The sequence below is a fragment of the Eucyclogobius newberryi genome, unplaced genomic scaffold, assembly GCF_026437365.1.
Source record: "Eucyclogobius newberryi isolate DKJ021-1_F unplaced genomic scaffold, fEucNew1.0.hap1 SCAF_1, whole genome shotgun sequence".
NCBI classification, from domain to species: Eukaryota; Metazoa; Chordata; class Actinopteri; order Gobiiformes; family Gobiidae; genus Eucyclogobius; species Eucyclogobius newberryi.
In genome coordinates, this window is record NW_027315723.1 from 38,235,532 (window position 1) to 38,256,182 (window position 20,651).

Genomic DNA, 20,651 nt, shown 5'->3' on the forward strand with positions numbered 1-20,651 from the left:
CATATGTAAATTCAACTGTAAATTTGTGTACATAGTAAGCCTATTTTTATTCTTATTTTTGTATTATGTTATAGCCTATTTTTTATCCCATAGCAGATTTAAATTGTTTCTCTTTTTGACTTATATAGGTTTATCTGTTTTGAATGCGCGCGCACACACACACACACACACACACACTAGACTGTTGTCCCTGTATTCGTATAATGTCTGTGTTGTCTGTCTGTTGCTGTTTGTTGTTGTTGTCATGGCAGTAATAGTATTTCTGTTAAAGGTGTTAATACATGAAACAACCTGGATTATGAATTAAAAACGTCGTAAAAACAGAAGCCTTTAAATGTTGATATAAAACTAAAGAGCTCTGGAATGTTCCATGAATGTTGTTTTGTTGTTTTGCTTTTTCTCCAATTGTATTGAGTCCTATGTTGCAACTTCACACGTTTGCTGCTGATACGCTGCTTTTTATGGAATTCTTGTGTTTTATACTTTAACAGGGTTAGGTATTATAAGTAGTTAAAAAAACTTCAGTCGGTTGGTAGGGTTGTCCTTGTCGAGTTGTAAATGGCCAAATAAACTGTGTCTACTACTACTACTTGTGCATACAGTACAGTAAACGAGGTGTAACTGCTGGTGAACTTTAGACATGATATAGTTTATCTAGACTCTGCACCTATATCAGTGTAACTACTCATTTGCTTTGTTTTGAAGAAGGCTTGACGAACTAACTTAACAGGCAGTTTTTAGATGTTTTAAGACTTTTCTGTCAGTATGAACACGATGACAAACATGTCAGTAGAAGTTTTGTTGAGGAGTGATAGTCTAAACGAGACTCTTGCCTTCGGTGCGGTTAGTAATCTGAGCAGAATAGGAAATATCATTATTATTGGGGCAATGTTTGTGACAATGGTTTCGCTGGGATGTACGATGGAGATCACCAAGATAAAGGTATGTTAAAATCAAATATGATTTACTAAATTTAATTACTAATTATTAAATTTAGTCACCCAATCACTGAATGAAAATGACTTATTAATTTATTCATTTTAGAGAAATACTACTGCAGAACCGAAAGGTGCATAGAACTTTAACTGCAGCTAACCCATTACAAAAAGAAGTTTGCATTCCACTTGGTATTATTATTGCAGTTCCATACCTTGATTTACTATAACTTATATAACTTGATTTTAAAGCCATCAGGCTTGGTATTATAAATATGAACATTTGCAGTCCCAAACTCTTCTACTCTACCTTTTGTGTCCATACCCAGACTATTTGTGCACCACTGGCCCAACACTTGGGGCATTATGGATAATTTGCCAAGGTCAGAAAGACTCTTAATTTACTTTTCTCCTGCTTTGTCAAAACCTGTATATGTAGAATTCAGTTGTTTTCATGAGCTTCAGGTCATTTGAAAGAATGTTCTTTTCCTCTTAGAGAGATGCAACTTGTGTAACAAATTTATCATTTTGTTTCTCTGCATAAATCAAAGCTTCTACGTTCTCCTGAAGTTGCAAGTGTAACAAGTGTGACCACTCATTCGCTTTGTTTCCACGGAGGCTTGAAGAACTAACTTAACTGGCAGTTTTTAGATGTTTTAAGACTTTTCTGACAGTATGAACACGATGACAAACATGTCAGCAGCAGTTTTGTTGAGGAATGATAGTCTAAACGAGACTCTTGTTCGTCCTCTGAGCAGAATGGGAAAAATCATTCTTATTGAAGCAGTATTTGTGACAATGGTTTCGCTGAGATGTACGATGGAAATCACCAAGATAAAGGTAAAGTCTATGTTCTATATCAAATATGATTTACTAAATATAGTTACTAAATAGTAAATATAGTAATACCTAATAAATAAAAATCACTGAATGAAAATTATTTATAAAAAAGAGTTATTCATTTAAAATAAATATTACTACTACTACTAATGTAAATCTGAACCTAAAGGTGTATCGAACTTTAACTGCAGCTAACCCATTACTAACTTAAGTTTGTAATTCAACTTGGTATTATTATTGCAGTTCCATACCGTGATTTACTATAACTTATATAACTTAATTTTAAAGCCATCAGGCTTGGTATTATAAATATGAACATTTGCAGTCCCAAACTCTTCTACTCTACCTTTTGTGTCCATACCCAGACTATTTGGATTTTTAGGCTGATATTTACAAATGTATGTGAGTCACTCACAGTCATGGGGTTATGGCCCACCCTCGGCCTGTAATGAGGCTCTTACCTCACTCTTTCAGTTTGTCAGGGCAAATTTTAATGAGATCATTTTAGCGGGAGACCTCAACCTTGATTGGTTGATCTTCAACAGATGCCTTAAAATCTTATTACATTAATTGATAGCCCTACTTGACCAAACAAAAAATATCCGTCCAGGTCACCTCTTCTTTCTCCAGTGTGTTTGCTAATGATCTGAGTAATCACTGGGTTATACCGATAGAAATGCTAAATTGCCAAAACCAAACCCCAAAATCTTAATCAAACATAACCTGAAGCATTTTAATGAGCAGGAATTCTTACGCGACCTCTCTGTGAGCGGAGCAGGATCTCTCTACGAAGCTTTAAATAAGCACACAACCGGCTGCGGCCTCGTGAGTTCAAATACCACCTCAAGAATTAACTGCATGTCCTCCCTTCTCTCTCATCCTCGTTTCATGCTGCACTGTCATGTCTTATAAAGCCTATGGGGCAAAAAAAAAAAAAAATCTTTAAACATAAAATAGCCCAACCTATTTCTTCTATGCCTGACGGATGATTTGAAGAAGCCCAAGTTCAGAACGACTCTCAAATTTACTTTTGAAAACATGAAAATAGGTGTGCGGGAACATGTTTTGCGTGGACAGTATCGGCATTCTCTTTCACTTTTTATGCTGGAAAAAAACAAACATCCAAATGAATAAATACAGAAAAAGCTGACGATAAACCGGAAGTCGTTTCTTGCTTTCTAGCTTTATCCACATCTCCCGGTGCCTCAAAATGTATTTTTGTGAATTGCTGAGATCGGTCCGCGTGATTAAGTAAGTATAATTCCGGTTTTATTTATTAAGAAAATATTTGTTATGTTTGGGTGATTTATGCAGTTTCCCAAATAAATACTCCCCTCTATAAAGCTGAGCAGAGCACACCCACGTCTGCACAGTCCAGTCTGGTCCAGCCCGCGCAGTACTACGTGTCCAACAGCGGAGGTAGAGGTGTCCGGCAAAGAGTTTGAAGTGTCCAGTGTGTAACAGCACCGCACTGTTTACGTGATCGGAAGAAAAATGAAACCACGTAAGATAGGACTGTCTTCATTATTCTAAAACGTATCATTTGAAGCTTGTTTGTTTTATTATGCCAATGTGGTCCGATAAATTTGGATTTGGCTAGGTGTTTTTTATTTTTATTTAGTTAATCTTATTGTATTTCTGTTTCTGTAATTTCTTTGTGATTTTAATGCATTTTTCCTGTTGTGTGAAGCACTTTGAATTGCCTTGTGTATGAATGTGCTCTACAAATAAACTTGCCTTGCCTTATGATTATCTCATCCATATGGGGATAGTAACACGACTCCAGTGCACCAGTTTTGAAGTTTATTAGTTACGATTCTGGCCATTCACAATGCAATATGTCAGCAAATAAGCTCCACAACACCAAAGTTAACGCTAAGACCAGGTGCAAAATATGACAAAAAATTACAAGTTGTCAGTCTGTATTCATTCCATGTTCATGTTGTCACTGCAGGCTCATCTCGTGAAACCCAAAGGAGTTGGGATCGCCATTTTGGCTCAGTATGGGATCATGCCTCTGACAGCGTTCAGTCTGGCTAAGGTTGGATTGAATAAATGACTCCTAGAATATAATGCATATGATAATACCATACCTGTAGATGTTGTTTTAATATACTATTCTTTGGTATGTTTGAAGGCGTTTCAGTTGTCAGAGATGTCCAGTGTGGTGGTGCTGATCTGTGGCTGTTGTCCTGGAGGTCTTTTGTCTAACATCATGAGCCTGGCCATCAAAGGAGACATGAACCTCAGGTAAGAGACACAACACGCAAACCAATAAGGAATAAAAGAATAAAATCACTGAGCTTCTGCTTTTGAAAGGGTAATCGACCTTCCAAACCACATTAGATTACAATCTTATGTTGCACTGTATTATATAATATAGTGAACCGAAAAAAGATGAATCTGGAAAATAAATGTAATACCAAAAGCTTGGAAGTATGAATTTTTGATACATTTCAGTTTAGCTTTTGTATTTGCGGCATCACCTGCTTATATTCAAGTCTAAAGCCATATGGTGGAACATTTCAGACAAAGCAATTTGCTTGTTTAAGCAGCAGAAAGACTCCTCAAGCCTGAGAACAGAGATCACGCAGTGCCCCAATGAGAGAACATAATCTTGTGTGTATTAGTTAGTGTTACTGAATAAAACTACACAAAACCCTGTAAAGGCATTCCTATCTCCCTCACACACCATGTAAGACAGGAGACAGACACACACAACAAGAGCAACGCACTTGGTCTATGTTAAAAATGACTTAAAGGTTTATTTACCATTTCATTTGGACCATTTGTGCAGAATGTAAATGGGTGAGATGAGGAAAGAGGTGAAGGAACGGTGCAGAACTTACAGATAGTGCACCTGTAAGTAGAATTAAAACTACAGAATGACAGAAGTAGGATAAAGATTTGAATGTACACTGTAAACTGTGAAGCCCAAAGGAGTAGGGATTGCGGTTATGGCTCCGTCAGTACTGTACCAGAGTTACAGTACAAACAATATTGCCAGTAAAAACTAGGTAATGATTAAGGACAGGTCGACTTGACTTGAGAAACCCTCTGACCTACTGTAAGCTGCACTATAAAATGTTTTATTACATGGTGAACTTTCTCCAAGTACCTTTTCACTGCTTCATCAACACATGCTAGGAAAGACAACACAATGAAGCTGATAATCAGTGGGATATAGAAGTATAAATAGTGAATGCTCTCTCTCTCCTCAGTTTAGTGATGACCACATGCTCCACTGCACTTGCCCTGGGGATGATGCCTCTGCTCTTGTTCCTGTACTGCCAAGGCTTTGAGGGTCTCCAGGAGGCTGTCCCGTACAGAGATATAGCCTTGTCCTTGTTGTCCATCTTGATCCCATGTGGAATTGGGATACTCATCAATCACTACAGACCAAAGTACTCCAACATCATCACCAAGGTCAGAGAGGAGTCTTTCAACTAGCGTTCACCAAAGCCATTCCCAATACCATATTCACCTCATCAAATTAGGGATGAAATCAGGACAAAATCCGAAACCAAACCTGGTTTAGATCAGGATCAAATAAGGACTAGAAAATGACCAAACCAAATCAGGACTACAAAGAGCTCAATTTAGGACCAAATAACAAGCGTGAATGTAACTTTAAAGGTGCACTATAGGCAGCTCCTGGAACGCAGACTCACAAACGCTGATGATTATTTCTTATGACTTGATCTTGTGATAAACCTCTATATCTCCTGTGATGGTATCCTGTATGTTGAGATGACACTTAGCAAAACAAAGCTAGCGTGTGTTAGCATCAGTTGTTTCCTGTCTATCGACACACGGATTGAAACGACTGAAGATTGAAAAAAATATATTTCTAGTCCATAGTGCATCTAACATTATCCAAACCCAACATATTAAATAAATACAGAAAAATCTGACGATAAACCGGAAGACGTTTAGCTTTATCCACATCTCGCAGTGCCTCAAACTTTGAATTGTTGGCATGCTCGTTTATGAAAGAAAGGGCAAGAATCAAAAAAGAGTTAGAATGAATGAAATGTTTAATCCCTGCCATGTACAATACTAATACAGATAAACAGAGCGCTTACCAAATCTGTCCCTATCGAATGTGACGGCGTTTTACACAGGCGTAGTCTGGACGCGCCGAAATCCCTCCTCTGCGTTATATTTATAACATTCAGATATTAGGCGGAATATGACGGTTGACGCCTCCTTCCAGTATTCTTCCATGAGCTCTTTCGCACGTCTGTGGCCTTGAAGTCTGCAGCTCCGGGAAGGTGTCCGTCCTTATCAGAGAATGTCTCAAAAGGAGCAGTGAGTGTCTCAATTGGGACAATAGACTATGTGTTGTGTGTATAAGGAGTTAACCCAAGTGCAACACAGTCTAAAATGAATATAGTTGCTTATACTTTTAATGCAGTTTCGTAAAATGAATATAGTTGGTTATACAATATAGTAATGGTTAACATATTTAGATTCCCCTTCAGAATTAATAAATATATTTTTGTGAATTGCTAAGATTAGTCCGCATGATTAAGTAAGTTTAATTCAGGTATGATTAGGTTTTATTTATTAAGAAAATATTTGTTATGTTTGGGTGATGTCAGCGGCCCACGTAGCAGACCACTGCTCGAGCATATGCACTCTGCCTCATGAGGCGTAGCTTTACGTAGGACTGGACATGTCCTCATTCATGCTGAGCAAACACGGGGCAGTCCCCACCAAAAAGAAAAACTTTACATCACTCTTTCTCCACAGTGACTTCTCTGGGAGCTCTCCTTTTTCTTTTTTCGGGCACAGAGAGTGTGCTGGGCTGACAAAACCTACTGGGCGTAAACTGACTACACTGTCTTGTTCCACTGGCGTCAAGCTACAAAATGTATCAGCCTCATATTCACGGACAAAAAGTGCAAACAAGTGACTGAATGAAGCTAGATGCCCCAATTCAGTGTCGCTTGGACTTGTGCCCCACTAAGTCAAACTTGTTAAAGCTACAAATTGACACTAAAACGTAAAACTTAAGTTTAGAGTCCTGGGGGAAAAAAAAAGTCTCAGTGCTGAATGGAGAGGGAAGTGGGCACCTCGTGGGCTGCCTGGAGGAAGGAGGGTGGCACTAACAATAAAACCACTTCCACATCCATATGAATGGGCAGTGACCGGTTAAAATCGTAGATCTAAAATTCACCACTAAACGGGAAGGCCCATCTGAAATAACACCCTCTCCCCCAAAACAAAGGTGTCCCAACCAAACCTGAAGCCAAAGTTACGCCTTTGCCAATAAAAGAACTGTGCCAAAGCACTACTGACCGATCTGAGGGACCAGGGTCAGTCAGTACGTGGCTTTAGTCACTTCTGGTAGACCCAGACTGTGGAACACCAACCTCCCCACCTGTATACGCACAGGAAGCAGAAAACCTCTCCACCTGTATACGCACAGGAAGCAGAAAACCCTCCACCTGTATACGCACAGGAAGCAGAAAACCCTCCACCTGTATACGCACAGGAAGCAGAAAACCCTCCACCTGTATACGCACAGGAAGCAGAAAACCCTCCACCTGTATACGCAGAGGAAGCAGAAAACCTCTCCACCTGAACATGCACAGGAAGCAGAAAACCTCTCCACCTGTATATGCACAGGAAGCAGAAAACCTCTCCACCTGAACATGCACAGGAAGCAGAAAACCTCTCCACCTGTATATGCACAGGAAGCAGAAAACCCTCCACCTGTATATGCACAGGAAGCAGAAAACCCTCCACCTGTATATGCACAGGAAGCAGAAAACCTCTCCACCTGTATATGCACAGGAAGCAGAAAACCCTCCACCTGTATATGCACAGGAAGCAGAAAACCCTCCACCTGTATACGCACAGGAAGCAGAAAACCCTCCACCTGTATATGCACAGGAAGCAGAAAACCTCTCCACCTGTATATGCACAGGAAGCAGAAAACCTCTCCACCTGAACATGCACAGGAAGCAGAAAACCTCTCCACCTGTATATGCACAGGAAGCAGAAAACCTCTCCACCTGTACATGCACAGGAAGCAGAAAACCCTCCACCTGTATATGCACAGGAAGCAGAAAACCCTCCACCTGTATATGCACAGGAAGCAGAAAACCCTCCACCTGTATACGCACAGGAAGCAGAAAACCCTCCACCTGTATATGCACAGGAAGCAGAAAACCTCTCCACCTGTATATGCACAGGAAGCAGAAAACCCTCCACCTGTATATGCACAGGAAGCAGAAAACCCTCCACCTGTATACGCACAGGAAGCAGAAAACCCTCCACCTGTATACGCACAGGAAGCAGAAAACCTCTCCACCTGTATACGCACAGGAAGCAGAAAACCTCTCCACCTGTATACGCACAGGAAGCAGAAAACCTCTCCACCTGTATACGCACAGGAAGCAGAAAACCCTCCACCTGTATATGCACAGGAAGCAGAAAACCTCTCCACCTGTATATGCACAGGAAGCAGAAAACCCTCCACCTGTACATGCACAGGAAGCAGAAAACCCTCCACCTGTATATGCACAGGAAGCAGAAAACCTCTCCACCTTTATACGCACAGGAAGCAGAAAACCTCTCCACCTGTACATGCACAGGAAGCAGAAATGCCCTCATAACCTACGATACAAACCACTATTTACAGTCTAAATACACGGCCGTCTGCTGGCAGGGTTTAATCCATTTCACACCTTCATTGCAAGTGTTGCAATAAATTAATTTGCCTTCTTTGGACATGTTTTAGTTGATTAACCTTAGTCTGTAATTAAACAATTTGAACATCTTTCCTCAAGGTCGGTCTGATTATATCTTCTCTCAGTATACTGGCCGTGGTTGTGCTCACTGTCCTGGAGAGAGGAAACCAGACCAAGGCGATCTTCTCGCCCGCCCTGCTGGCCATAGTGTCCTTGATGCCAATAATCGGATACACACTGGGATTTCTCCTCTCCCTCTGCTTCAGACTAACATACCGGTAAAACCTTCATGTGCTATGCAGTATGTGTCTGTGTGTATGAAGTATCAGGACTGGCTTCTAGGGGCCCAGACCTGAAGTTATTTGGATAAGAGAATTGTACTGTATAGAATGATGTCAAGTTTGTATGGTTCTTTATGGTTCTGTTTGGTTCTGTTGGGTTCTGCTTAGTTCTGAGTTGATGCTGTATGTAAGCCTACTTGGTTCTGTTTAGTTCTGAGTTGATGCTGTATGTAAGCCTACTTGGTTCTGTTTAGTTCTGAGTTGATGCTGTATGTAAGCCTACTTGGTTCTGTTTAGTTCTGAGTTGATGTTGTATGTAAGCCTACTTGGTTCTGTTTAGTTCTGAGTTGATGTTGTATGTAAGCCTACTTGGTTCTGCTTGGTTCTGCATTGATGCTGTATGTAAGCCTACTTGGTTCTGTTTAGTTCTGAGTTGATGTTGTATGTAAGCCTACTTGGTTCTGCTTGGTTCTGCATTGATGTTGTATGTAAGCCTACTTGGTTCTGTGACTGTGTAGCGACTGGCACATCTGTTTATGGTGCGTCTCCATTTCTCGTCCAAAATGATCCAATCCGATCCTTCTTCAGGGAGTGTCGGACAGTGTCGATGGAGACCGGCTGTCAGAACAGTCAGCTGTGTATGGCCCTGATTAAAGTGGCCTTTCCTCCAGAGGCAGTGGGGCCCCTGTTCCTCTTCCCGCTGATGTACCTCATCAGTCAGTTCTCCGAGGCCCTGCTCCTGGTCCTGGTGTTCAGGGCTCACCAGCGCTGGCAACAACGCAACAAGGGTGAGGAATATATTGATGATTTTATATATTCCTCTGCTCCATTGTGCAGCGATGTACTCGTTTGAACTTAAAATAGGTGAAGTTACAGGCCAAGGTCACTCTTAGCACAGTATACCGTATTTTCCGTACTATAAGTCGCACCTTTTTTCATAGTTTTGACCGGGGTGCGACTTATACGAATATACTTATACTCCGGAGCGACTTTTATTGTGATTTATTTTCACACTTGCAGCCGCATTTCATATTGTTTTTGTCTTCTTTATTATGCATTTTTTGGCTGGTGTGATTTATAATCTGGAAAATACGGTAATTGCAGCACAATACATTTCCAAACAATGTAGGCTAATTAAAACAGACTGGATACAAATGAGTCAGGTAGCAATTTAAAATCTGAATATATATTTATACAATTACTATGGTACACGCAATAATGTCACATTCATGTGCATATAACTGATGTAAATGGAGTGTTTATTTTACCATTATCTGGTCTTACGCGGTTTTTATTTTCTTTATTTTTCCCCTCCATTCCCTATTAAGATATGAGAGTTCTTCTAACTTCCTATAAGTTATGTTCTTTTCCGCATCTACCTGTGTTGCAACAATGAAATTTCCCCATGTGTGGACAATAAAGGAATATCTTCTCTTATATTGCCAATTCACATCTAACTGCTTGGTCCACAGCGGCGTACCAAGCTGCAAGTCAAGAGATGCAACTTGGAGAATCAGAAGAGAAATGAAGCTGCTGGACACAGGATTATACTGGGTGAACTGACCACTCAAGACGTGTACTGATTTTTGCACTTTTTATTGGGTCACCATACAAATGTTAAATGTTTTGCATTGAAAATAAAATCACTATTTACAAAAAACGTCTCTGGCCTTTCAACCAAAATAAAACTTACAATGCCGAGAAGATTGTTAACATTTATACACTCAAAAACACATCTGCAAAAAAAAAAAAAAAAAAAAAAAAAGTCCGCAAATTAGGATGAAAAAAAAAAAAGTCCGCAAATTAGGATGGAAAAAAAAAAAGTCCAAAACAAACTGCATAACAAGAGGGAAAATAAATCTTCAAAACAAAAATGGCAGTTTGTGGAGAAGATTGGTCTGTTTTCCTTCATTGGGAGACTTAACAATAAGAAGCGCATGCCAGTGTCTGAAGTTACAGGACACATGAAATTGAAAATTGGATAAAAAAGTGAATGCCTTCGAAAATCATGTAACAATGTTTTACACAATACCAAAAAATGCAGCCTGTTCCAAAGGCGGATTTTTAAAAAGGACGCATCTAGCTTTAAACCGTTGCTAGCAAATCATTTCAACGACTGCAAAGTAGGAGGGAGATTACGGTCAGCAACCTCGTCGGTAGAATTTGGACCTCAAAATGGAGTCCCGGGGTTCAATAAAAATGATGCCATCTTTTCTCCTGTCTATCAGTGTTTGTGTACTAAAACATGCAAAATCCAGACAGGAAAAATCCACCAAAAGCGGAAGATTTCGCTTTAAGTACGTGGACTTTGCCGACTCTAACACATCAAAACGTATAATGAAAAACGGCTTTAGCCTAGCGCTGACTATCGGTGGACAGAGACCGAGATCTCGACCTGGATCTGGACCTGGAGCGGGACCTTGAGCGGGACCGTGAGGCTTTCTGGGCCGGGGGAGGGGACGGAGGGGGGCTGGACTTGGAAGCCTTGGCTTGCCGTTTACTTGAGGACGAGGAGGACGACGATTTGGACTTGGAGGGAGGGGGCGTGCGGGAGGAGTCGCGAGGGGCGGGGGAGACGCTGTGTGAACGGGAGCGGGCCTTGGGGGCCGGGCTGCGCGGGCTGCGGGGACTCCGTGGGCTCCGGGAGCGGCGGGGCGAGCGGGACACCGACCTGCCCCGGGAGCGAGACCGGGAGCGAGAAGAGCTGTCGGACCGGGAACGACTTCTAGACCTGTGAAGGAAGGGACGGCGTTTAGATCAACCGGGAAGAGACTTATGTAGAAGAGGGAACTAGTTCTATTTAAACGGTTTTCAAAAAGGTCTGCATTTACCCCACACCTCGTCAACAAATTCTTGGCATCCTAATTATTACCCATATTAGTTTATTTCACCACTTTCAGCCATTTGCCATCATGAAACGGTCATGGCAACAGCGCTGATAAAAATACTTCCCCTTCTTATCTGCAGTATTGCGAAAACCATCTCGTTATTGTAGCCATGTCGGTATTGTGCCCTGTTCATACTGGTTTGATCCTGTTTAAGAAGGATGTAGTCTTGGTTTGGTCTCAAGTCCTGGTTTAATTCCCAGTTTAGTCAGATGTGGTGCAGCATTAGAGACTTCCTGACCCATTAAAACCCCCCATAACAGTCCAAGTTAATGTTATAAATGTCACATAATCATGCTCACATGGGTGAAATGACAATAGAATTGGGAAAAGAAAAAACAAATGTCATTATCAAGACCTAAAAGCGTAAACAGAAGGTACACGACTCACCTCTTTGCTTTGTTTGCTTCGATGAGCTTGATTTTCCTGCCATTGATTTCCTTTCCAGACAGCTTTTCCAGGGCATTTTTCAGATCGCTGTAAGAGGCAAACTCAACCACCCTGAGGCGACAAAAACACGACATGAGCGGACCATTACGGACGGGGCAAACGAATACGGCAGACCTCCTTACCCTTCATTAAGCTTTGGTCGATGTGCGTCAGCGAAAGTCACTTCCCCAGCTTGTCTCATGTAATCTTTCAAATCCTACACATACAGAAGCCAGTGAGCTTTCAAATACGGACGTTCATACTCAAATACAAAAGAAATAAGCTAAACAAACAAACACGGGGTAGGAATCTTTTGACTAAAAATCTACTGCAATGAGTCCAAAAACCTCAAAGCGCATCTCACCAGGACACTTTTAAATAAACAAGACGGGATTAAATTTGGTAGATTATGGATTTTACAAGACAAGATGCGTGAAAACGTTTGAGATTTTTAGACTCCAGCGTTGGAACTAGACATAAACATCATCTTTCTGGAAATAGCAGTGCAAGTGGGGCCACATGGGCTGCAGTTTGGCACATCGAGCACCCCTGGATCTGGGGGGAGAGGGCTCGACCGTACCTTTTTACACCCCGCCTCGGCAAAGAGAGTGAACAGGGTGGAAGAGAGGAAACTACTACCTTGAGAGCCACCCGGCAGGCTAACCTCTGCAGATTATTTCCTCGGAGGAACACACACGCTCGACTCTCTGATGTGAGGGGGGAGGGAGTGTGGGGGGGATCGGATATGGTACCCCCGAATTAACGAACACTCGAACCAAAACGCCACCATCATCAGCACCATCATCATCCTCGACTCTCTCTCTGTCTCTGCCAACTCTCTGCTTTCCTCTCTCATCACCGCTCTGTGCCACACACCGGCGCCCCCTTGCTTTCGTCAGGGGGCGTTGCATATGCGCAGCGGCCGTCAACTAGTAGCTGCGGTAGTAGTAGGACACACTGGCTGCCAGCAACGGGCTCAACCCAGACAGAAGGACCCAGAAGGGGTTAACTCCACCATAAGCGACAACAGTCAGGCTGGCAAATAAAGGGGTGAAGAATTGGTTAAAATATATTACAAAAAAGACAAATTGGAAAAATAGAACTATTGTCTTTGATTCATTACCTATCATTCTGTGAAGTTTTCTTAAAGTAAGCTCAATTAAACGTTTGGTTGTAGTGAATATTGCATTAGCTGAGGCCTGCGGCACTGTCAGTGTGTATTTGTGTGTTCAAACTGTGGGGCAGTTTGGATTTGTATTTGGAGCGTGTGGTGGACACTAACCTGCCAGCTCACGCGGGAGGACAAGTTCTCCACTATCAGCCGGTTCTCCGTGCGCATCGGAGGAGGATTACGACTGCAATTGCACAAAACATATTTCATAATCACAAAATGGTAAATCATTGGAATTACCGTATTTTCTGCACTATAAGTCGCACCCTTTTTCATAGTTTTGGCCGGGGTGCGATTTATACTTATATACTTATACTCCGTAGCGACTTCTATGTGATATTTGTTATTTTCACACTTGCAACCGAATTTCATACTCCAGTGCAACACATATGTTTTTTTGTGCATTTTTTGGCTGGTGCGACTTATACTCCGGAAAATAAAGTATATGCTTTAAGATGGAACGATGATTATGACAAATTGTAAGACCAAGAGTACTAGTGTAAATATATTTTAGCCCACAAAGTATCATTGAGACTAAGTTGAATCGAATGCCAAAAGGCCAGAGACTTAGAAACCGACATAAGAAACCTGTGAAATGTAACGTTAGATCCCCCGAATACAAATGCAGCACTATAATTACCTCCGGCTGCTTTGGGACCCTCGGCCATAGCGATCTGATGAAAAGCGGCCGCCGCCGCCGCCCCCCGCACTGCTGCCTCTGCCCCGACCTCCACGCAGGCGCACACGGGCGTGCTCGATGGTCACCCTGCAGGAAAAAACAACAGTTGACAGAAACGGAGCAAACAAACGAGTCCAGAGAGAGCTCACTGTCCCGACCTTTCATTGCAGAGTTCTTTGCCGTCGAGCTCATATACGGCATCTTCGGCGTCCCGGGGGTCATCGAATTCCTAAATCAAAACAAAAGCATTTAATTTGTTTGCACAATTTTGCCTTTCTGAGCTCTCAAGTGCAAACCTACTACAATTGCGTGACACAATTTCCAAGGTGTGCTTATTTATGGCACATTATCAGATTTGGTCAACTCTTAAGGAAGGAGAACAGTTTAAAATAGAATGCCCACCTAAAGACAGAATAGAATGCCCATCTGAAGAGGAGGGGACTACATGTCTATGTGATTAATCCTGCTGCGATTTAGATTGTTTTAGAGGTCAATGAGTCAAACTATCATTCCTATTTTAATACTGTTCCTCAATGTACATGAAAGAGAGAGACTGAAGCCCTCTAGATATGAAAACATTACAAATATAGTGTATTATTGAGAGGAACGGCATTCCGATCTAATAACGCTGCAGTCTTTGTTATAAAAGCTGTATAGTTGACGTCGCCTCGCCAGAACTCCCTCTAATAAATATATATATATATATATATATATATATATATATATATATATATATATATATATATATATACATATATACATATACACACAGTTATAAAGAGAGGAGCTCACCACGAAGCCGAAGCCTCTCTTCAGGTCGATGTCCCGGATGCGCCCGTATCCTTTGAAGAACCGCTCCACGTCCTTCTCTCGGGCCGAGGGGCTCAGGCGCCCGATGAAAATACGACATCCACTCATGTTGCGTCTGCGGAGGGTTCACACGCACACACGAGACCCACATTAGAACCTCGTCGTGACATTTAAACACAGAATCCGTGCAGCTCAAAGCCCCGGTCAGCGGTTCCCTGGCGCGGTGAGGCCTAGCAACGCCACGCTCTCCAAGAACGTGGCGTTGTTTGCGCTGCACATGCTCGACACATCTTTCACGGATTAAACAACCCGTTCAACGCCGCATATAAATAATAAGCGTCCTTAAAAGTTTCCATTACCTGTAGATAGCCTCGTGTTGCTTGGCAGAATGCGCGGGCAGCGTCTGTCTATAGTGTTCGCAGAGAAGTGAATGAAAACAAAATGGAGCCGTTTGTTCTCTGGGAAGGGCGGGGGAGGGGCACGGAAACAGCGCGAGGGCCGGAAACCCCCGAGTGCCGTTCGGAAAGTGTCTCCGAGGATGACGTTGGGTTTGGAGCAGTGCATCGTTCAGCCGCCAGATGTCACCCAAATGTTTAAATATACTTCCACAGTGCGAGATTTATTATTATGATTATCTTTAAGCTCCAGCTTCTACGTCATTTCATTCTTCAAATTAATAATCACTCATTGTTCCAGTTAATACTTTGTTTCCAACAGAAACGGAAAGTGTTATCAAAATGCAATGTAATTTTATAAGTAAAATAAATATATCCACCGCTCTATGTATAATATATATTTATATTCACATACATGCATACCTACATATATATGTACCACACACACATGTATGCATTTATGTTGTACAATCGATACATTTTAAAATAATATATATAATAAATAAAAGACAAAACAGACATCTCACATCCAAAAGAAAGCTTTAATTAGAAAGTTATATACACACTGTAAAATTAAATTAAACTTTATACAAATATTAAATTACTATCTTCACACCCACTGCCATGTACAGAGGAGAAAAACAAGGGAAAGCGTTGAACCAAATGTGTACTTTTTTAATCTGTAAATGCCAGAGAAGCAACACTGTACAACAGTGCTTAAAACGCAAGGTCATTTGTAGTTTTTCTTCTTTTTCATCCCATAACTTTTGAATGCCTCGCAGCAAAAGAGAAGCAAAGAAACATGATATAGGTGCTAAACGGTTCATCGTCATAGTTCCTTTTGAAATCACTGTCGATAAAGAACTGGGCTTGTAAAAACAGGGTTGAACCTACTTTCAGTCCACAAAAAGCAAAAGTAACTGATAAATACACAAGACAAGACAAGACAAGACAATTTTATGCATAGAATAGAAATAAGAATAAAGTAAGGCCTTTGGGAAAACAGCAATCGATGTGGAGGCTTTTGAGTATACACAAAAAAAAAAAAAAAAAAAAAAATGTACAAGTCTAAGGCAACAGTCTTTTTAACACTAATATATATATATATATATATATATATATATATATATATATATATATATATATATATATATATATATATATATATATATATATATATATATATATATATATATATATATATAATCTCTTGTTGATGAATGGATGAATTTTGGGAGAGTAAACTTTTTCAGCTCAATATCAAAAGCTGGAAATAAATATAAAATGTATGACAATTTTAATAAAAAACCCAAACAGTGATTCTCTCTTGCACTTGGCATCCGGGAGGGGAAAAGCCGTCACTGCAACCAGCTGCAGTTCTGGTAAATATAATGCACAAATGTGGAGTAGTGTAGAGGCGTGTATTCTCCTGCTAATAAGACTATGCGAGTGAGTCTGCATGAGTAATAGACCATTGCCTGTCGAGACAAAGATGTTGTTCATTTGACTTATTTAAGGGTTGTTTTTTTCCCCCCCTGTGGTGCAAAAACACAGAACACCGCGAGCCTGGATAAAGAAGGGGCAAAATCGGGAAAATGCCTGTAGCAAAGCCTGGCGCACTGTTCGTTCACGTTTCCTGCCGCACAAAAAGATAGACACACATTACATACACTCCAAACTCTCAGACGAGCAATAAATACGGAAGGAAATCCAGCGCAAATGTGGTTGAATTATCGATGACAGATGCAGCGTGGTCAGACAGGGGCCGGAATCTATGAACCCACCCACTTAGCACGATGGTGACCGCATAAAAGTGAAGGGGTGTTTGGAGTCTCGTCCCGTTTGTAGAGTCTCGATAATCCACACGCACAGGTAGAAAAAGAGAAGAGGAGAGCCAGGGAAAGACAGAGGCGTCATGCGTCGTTCAGACTGGGCTTTCTGGTTTGTGACAGGGAAAAGAAATGAAAGAAACATGCAGCATTCACCAGGAGGGCCGTGAAACCCAGCTGTCACTCAAGACGTTTTCAAGTGCACCGGGAAGACACTGCGGATCTGAGGGGGCGGTCTTCACGCGCTTTCTTAGTCCGGAGCTATACCGGACAGGGGTTTGTGTGTCTCGATTACTACGGCCCGCTCCAGCAGAACCTTAGTGGAACAACGGAGAAGTACAATCTGCACTCATGATTGTTTTATACAGGAGCTTTTAGGGTCGATCCATGGATGGTCCAGCGGTGTGTGCGAGGAGGTGTCGAGGCGTTTGGCGTTGCTCTTAACAAAGCGATGGCAGAGGAGCTGCAGGGGAATGGGCCTGTGTACAGTCTTTAGTCTTTAGAGCCACAGTCATGCTCATGCTTCCTTCAGCAGAGGAATATCTGTAACACACAACATCACATCAGCTCACAAGACACAGAGGAAGAACAGTGTGGAGGCTGCGAGGAGGCCGTACCATCAGAGAAGTCGTCTGTGGAGGTGACGGACAGTAAACTATGCTGGTCGCTGCTCTCAGAGTCTCTGCGCAGAGGGATAGGGGCGGCACAGGCCCCCCGTGGGTGCTCTCTGGCCCAGGACGAGGAGGGAGCCTGGTGCACCAGCACAGTCTCTGCGTGGCGACTGTGGTGGGACGAGTATGAGGACGAAGAGGTGGAGGGGAGGCAGTAGTCAAAGTCTGTGTGCGGGGCCGAGCCCCCAGTGGCTCCCTGAGGCAGGCCCTCTGACAGCACGATGGGCACTCGGGCCTCTGGAGCGGAGGGCGGAGGAGAGGGAGGGGGGGCTCCTTCTGTGGAGTTACCATATACCGCCTCTTCATATGAGGGCAGAGCCACCTGAACGCCCTCCACCATGATGGAGCCGGACTGACCCGACACGCCCTGCTCTCTCCTGCAACACAGAGCGGTTAGAGGTGAAACTGTGACCACAGCCTGCGGAACACTGCTCTGCCCTGTTAGCACCTACACATGTACTTTCACTTCTACTACTTTGGTATTCTTCCTCACAAAACCGGCTCAGCTCACGTGAATCTCAGCTGACTTTGGAGAATGATTACAGGTGAAAATAACTATGTGGCTCATTATTCTATTACCGTGTGGATCAGGTAACACATTAATCAGAGGGTGACCTGTTTTACTGTCTTCAAGGTGTGGCAACAGTTCAGACATTCTATCTATTCTCTTCAACAAAACTTTGAGTTATTTAGCTGGTTCCTGATCCCTACATGTTTTAATGACGGTGACAGTATCGACAAATCAAGTACGGTTTATTTCAGTCAGTTTACCTGCTGTGGTGAAAAGACTTGAGTTTTGGCTGAACCAGAACAAAGAGCACTACTAAAAGCAAGATGAGCGCCACAGAGCTGGCTGTGGATGCCACAATGGACAGAGCTGGGATTCCCAGAGGAGAAGAAGGCTCCTTATCTGAAACACAGAGCACAGCGAGGCATTAGATACACGGTTTTACAAAGAGAAAACAAAGAGAAACCAAGCATCCGGGTTCATGACCTAATCACGTTAAAAGATTAAAAAAATCGCAAGATAAGTGAGACTTCAATGGTTTATGGTTAATATCTCCATCATGGGTGGCGCTATTCCTCTAACACAATCTATACTAAAGACCCCTCATCCAAAAGTGAGAATTTTATTTTTTGTTGATTTCTAGTTGCCATTTCATTAAAAAGTTAACCTAAAAATCATTATATGCCACTGGCCTTCATGTAAATGAGGCACTCAGCATAAGACTTAATCCCACAGAAGCCATTCCTATCAACAGTGATTACACCGACATTCCCATCAACAAGACATCTTCAAACACTACAATCCACTTTGTTTCGTTCCATAGAAAGGACACATACCTTGCGTGAGCCGACAGCTGACCTGCATGGGTGCGTCCCACTCCCCGTTCTGGCAGGTGAGGAACTTATAGTCCCCCTTCAGCGCGTACCCCTCGTCGCAGAAGTACTCGATGACCGTTTTGTGCGCGAGCCGGTGGCAGGGCGACGGGTGGCAGCGGTACCCTCCGTTCTCCGGCTCGGTGGGAGGCAGACACACTGGAGAGAGACGGGGCTTTCAAAATGGCTGCTGGTGTGCGATACATACAAACTAATCCATTATAGAATTAAACTTAAACTAACACAAACTAATTTAAATAAGCGAGGACAACGCAGAGACCTCAAAACATGCTCGAGCTGAGAGAAGAGGTTTGATCTGGTTTTGTTAGGGTTTTTTGTGCTTTAAAAAGAGTCTGTTAAAAGTAGTTTGTTAAATGTTTCTTGTTTGAACGTGTAAATTGTGTACGTTTCCCCGTTTGCCCCGGGTCATCTTTGAAAAGCAGTTTCGATCTCGATGGGTTAAACAAAGGTTAATAATAATTATCAATCAAGAGGTTTCCAGAAGCATCACTTTAGCTTCAACAAATGGGTCAAATGTAGTAAATATTCAAGGCCAAATTTGATTAATGTGGATAAATCTGGTGGCAAAGCAGTTAGTTTCAGTAATCGTGACATTATTTTAGATTTAAAAGAAGGTAAAAGAGAACGATAGATCAGGACAACCTTACACTGACGTCCATGTGTCGAAACATTTCACATTAAGTGCTCTCAATTTCCCACAATGCATCGAGCTAAAATAAGGAATCAACTGAAATGGCATGTCTGTAACACTGTAATGAAAAGCAGAAACAGTTTGGCTGTCAATGGTATTAAATGATGTTTATTTTACAGTGCTTCTGTCGGCCGCTTTAATGAGCTCAAAACAAAGACGTATGACAGTCTTTCCAAGTAATGGAAGCAAACACTTTGCAGCCACCATTAAGACGCAGCTCTATCAATACATTCTTCTGAAAACACCCCCGTTCTTAATGTCGGAATAAATCATTTTTTATTGTAAATGTATTGTACAAGTCCATTATTTTAAATGCAGTCCTGAATCTGAATTATGGAATTACAGGGAAAATGCACAGTGTGGAAATGTATCAATATATGATTGAGGGGAAAACCATACCATTAGCGCTAAGCTTAGTCTAATTGGTTTCCAAGGGAAACCGATTAGACTTTAGATAATTAGTTATTTTAAAAGATACTCACTTTTGAAATGATCAAGTTGCTATTTTTCTGACGGATGAAGCAATTTGATTAGCAAACTATTTACAAAACCACATTCAGTCCAAAGTGCACATTTTAATCACGTCCAGAAGCATTATCATCGGAGAGGAGGCTGAAATATGAACTAATCTAGCAGGTTCTTTACATAATAGAACTCCATGGAGACGGGATCATTTGACACTATTTGCCCTCTTTCAGGTTGGATTACCGTTGTTGCGGACGCAGCGCGGCGGAGGGTGGGACCAGGTGCCCAGGCTGGTGCAGATGATGCTGGCTGGTCCGTCTGCGCTATAGCCGGGCTCACAGCTGTAGGAGAGCAGCGTTCCTGGGGGGAAGGAGCCCCGGTTGGCCTCCGTCTGGTTCAGCAGGTCCCCGTGCTGCACTCCGGGCGGCCGCGCACATCCTGCACAGACACCAGAGGGAACAGGCTCAG

The 20,651-nt window shown here is 42.2% G+C and overlaps 3 protein-coding genes across 3 annotated transcripts in view; 1 reads left to right on the plus strand and 2 right to left on the minus strand.

The window, feature by feature from the left end:
* The first annotated feature begins 669 nt into the window (after positions 1 to 669).
* slc10a1 (solute carrier family 10 member 1) lies at positions 670 to 10,340 on the plus strand. The gene is made up of 7 exons (XM_072450330.1): positions 670 to 942; positions 3,730 to 3,816; positions 3,913 to 4,025; positions 4,997 to 5,201; positions 8,576 to 8,754; positions 9,346 to 9,598; positions 10,230 to 10,340. The coding sequence occupies exons 1-7, from the start codon at positions 766 to 768 to the stop codon at positions 10,338 to 10,340; spliced, it is 1,125 nt and encodes a 374-aa protein (XP_072306431.1). The 5' UTR covers positions 670 to 765.
* Positions 10,338 to 15,170, minus strand: srsf5b (serine and arginine rich splicing factor 5b). Its single transcript, XM_072445657.1, has 8 exons — positions 15,091 to 15,170; positions 14,714 to 14,846; positions 14,080 to 14,150; positions 13,883 to 14,008; positions 13,354 to 13,426; positions 12,215 to 12,288; positions 12,033 to 12,143; positions 10,338 to 11,488 (listed from the first exon to the last, which is right to left on the minus strand). The coding sequence occupies exons 2-8, from the start codon at positions 14,837 to 14,839 to the stop codon at positions 11,113 to 11,115; spliced, it is 957 nt and encodes a 318-aa protein (XP_072301758.1). The 5' UTR covers positions 14,840 to 14,846; positions 15,091 to 15,170; the 3' UTR covers positions 10,338 to 11,112.
* Positions 15,171 to 16,659: 1,489 nt separating this feature from the next.
* susd6 (sushi domain containing 6) overlaps positions 16,660 to 20,651 on the minus strand; it is a 31,295-nt gene continuing 27,303 nt past the window's right edge. Inside the window, exons 3-7 of the mRNA XM_072445664.1 lie at positions 20,427 to 20,621; positions 18,971 to 19,165; positions 18,398 to 18,536; positions 17,573 to 18,003; positions 16,660 to 17,498 (exon numbers count right to left, since the gene is read on the minus strand). Coding sequence (XP_072301765.1) covers positions 17,473 to 17,498; positions 17,573 to 18,003; positions 18,398 to 18,536; positions 18,971 to 19,165; positions 20,427 to 20,621 — 986 coding nt within the window. The 3' untranslated portion in view covers positions 16,660 to 17,472. The remainder of the gene's footprint in view (positions 17,499 to 17,572; positions 18,004 to 18,397; positions 18,537 to 18,970; positions 19,166 to 20,426; positions 20,622 to 20,651) is intronic.

Bases quoted from the DNA above. Each gene is read 5' to 3' on its own strand.
- slc10a1 (XM_072450330.1), top strand. From the start codon at position 766: ATGAACACGATGACAAACATGTCAGTAGAAGTTTTGTTGAGGAGTGAT. The intron at 4,026-4,996 runs GTAAGAGACACA...CTCTCTCCTCAG, and splicing joins AAAGGAGACATGAACCTCAG to TTTAGTGATGACCACATGCT. The intron at 5,202-8,575 runs GTCAGAGAGGAG...TCTTTCCTCAAG, and splicing joins ACTCCAACATCATCACCAAG to GTCGGTCTGATTATATCTTC.
- srsf5b (XM_072445657.1), bottom strand. From the start codon at position 14,839: ATGAGTGGATGTCGTATTTTCATCGGGCGCCTGAGCCCCTCGGCCCGA. The intron at 14,009-14,079 runs GTCGGGACAGTG...TTTTTCCTGCAG, and splicing joins AAAGAACTCTGCAATGAAAG to GGTGACCATCGAGCACGCCC. The intron at 12,289-13,353 runs GTTAGTGTCCAC...CTGTATGTGTAG, and splicing joins CCTCCCGCGTGAGCTGGCAG to GATTTGAAAGATTACATGAG.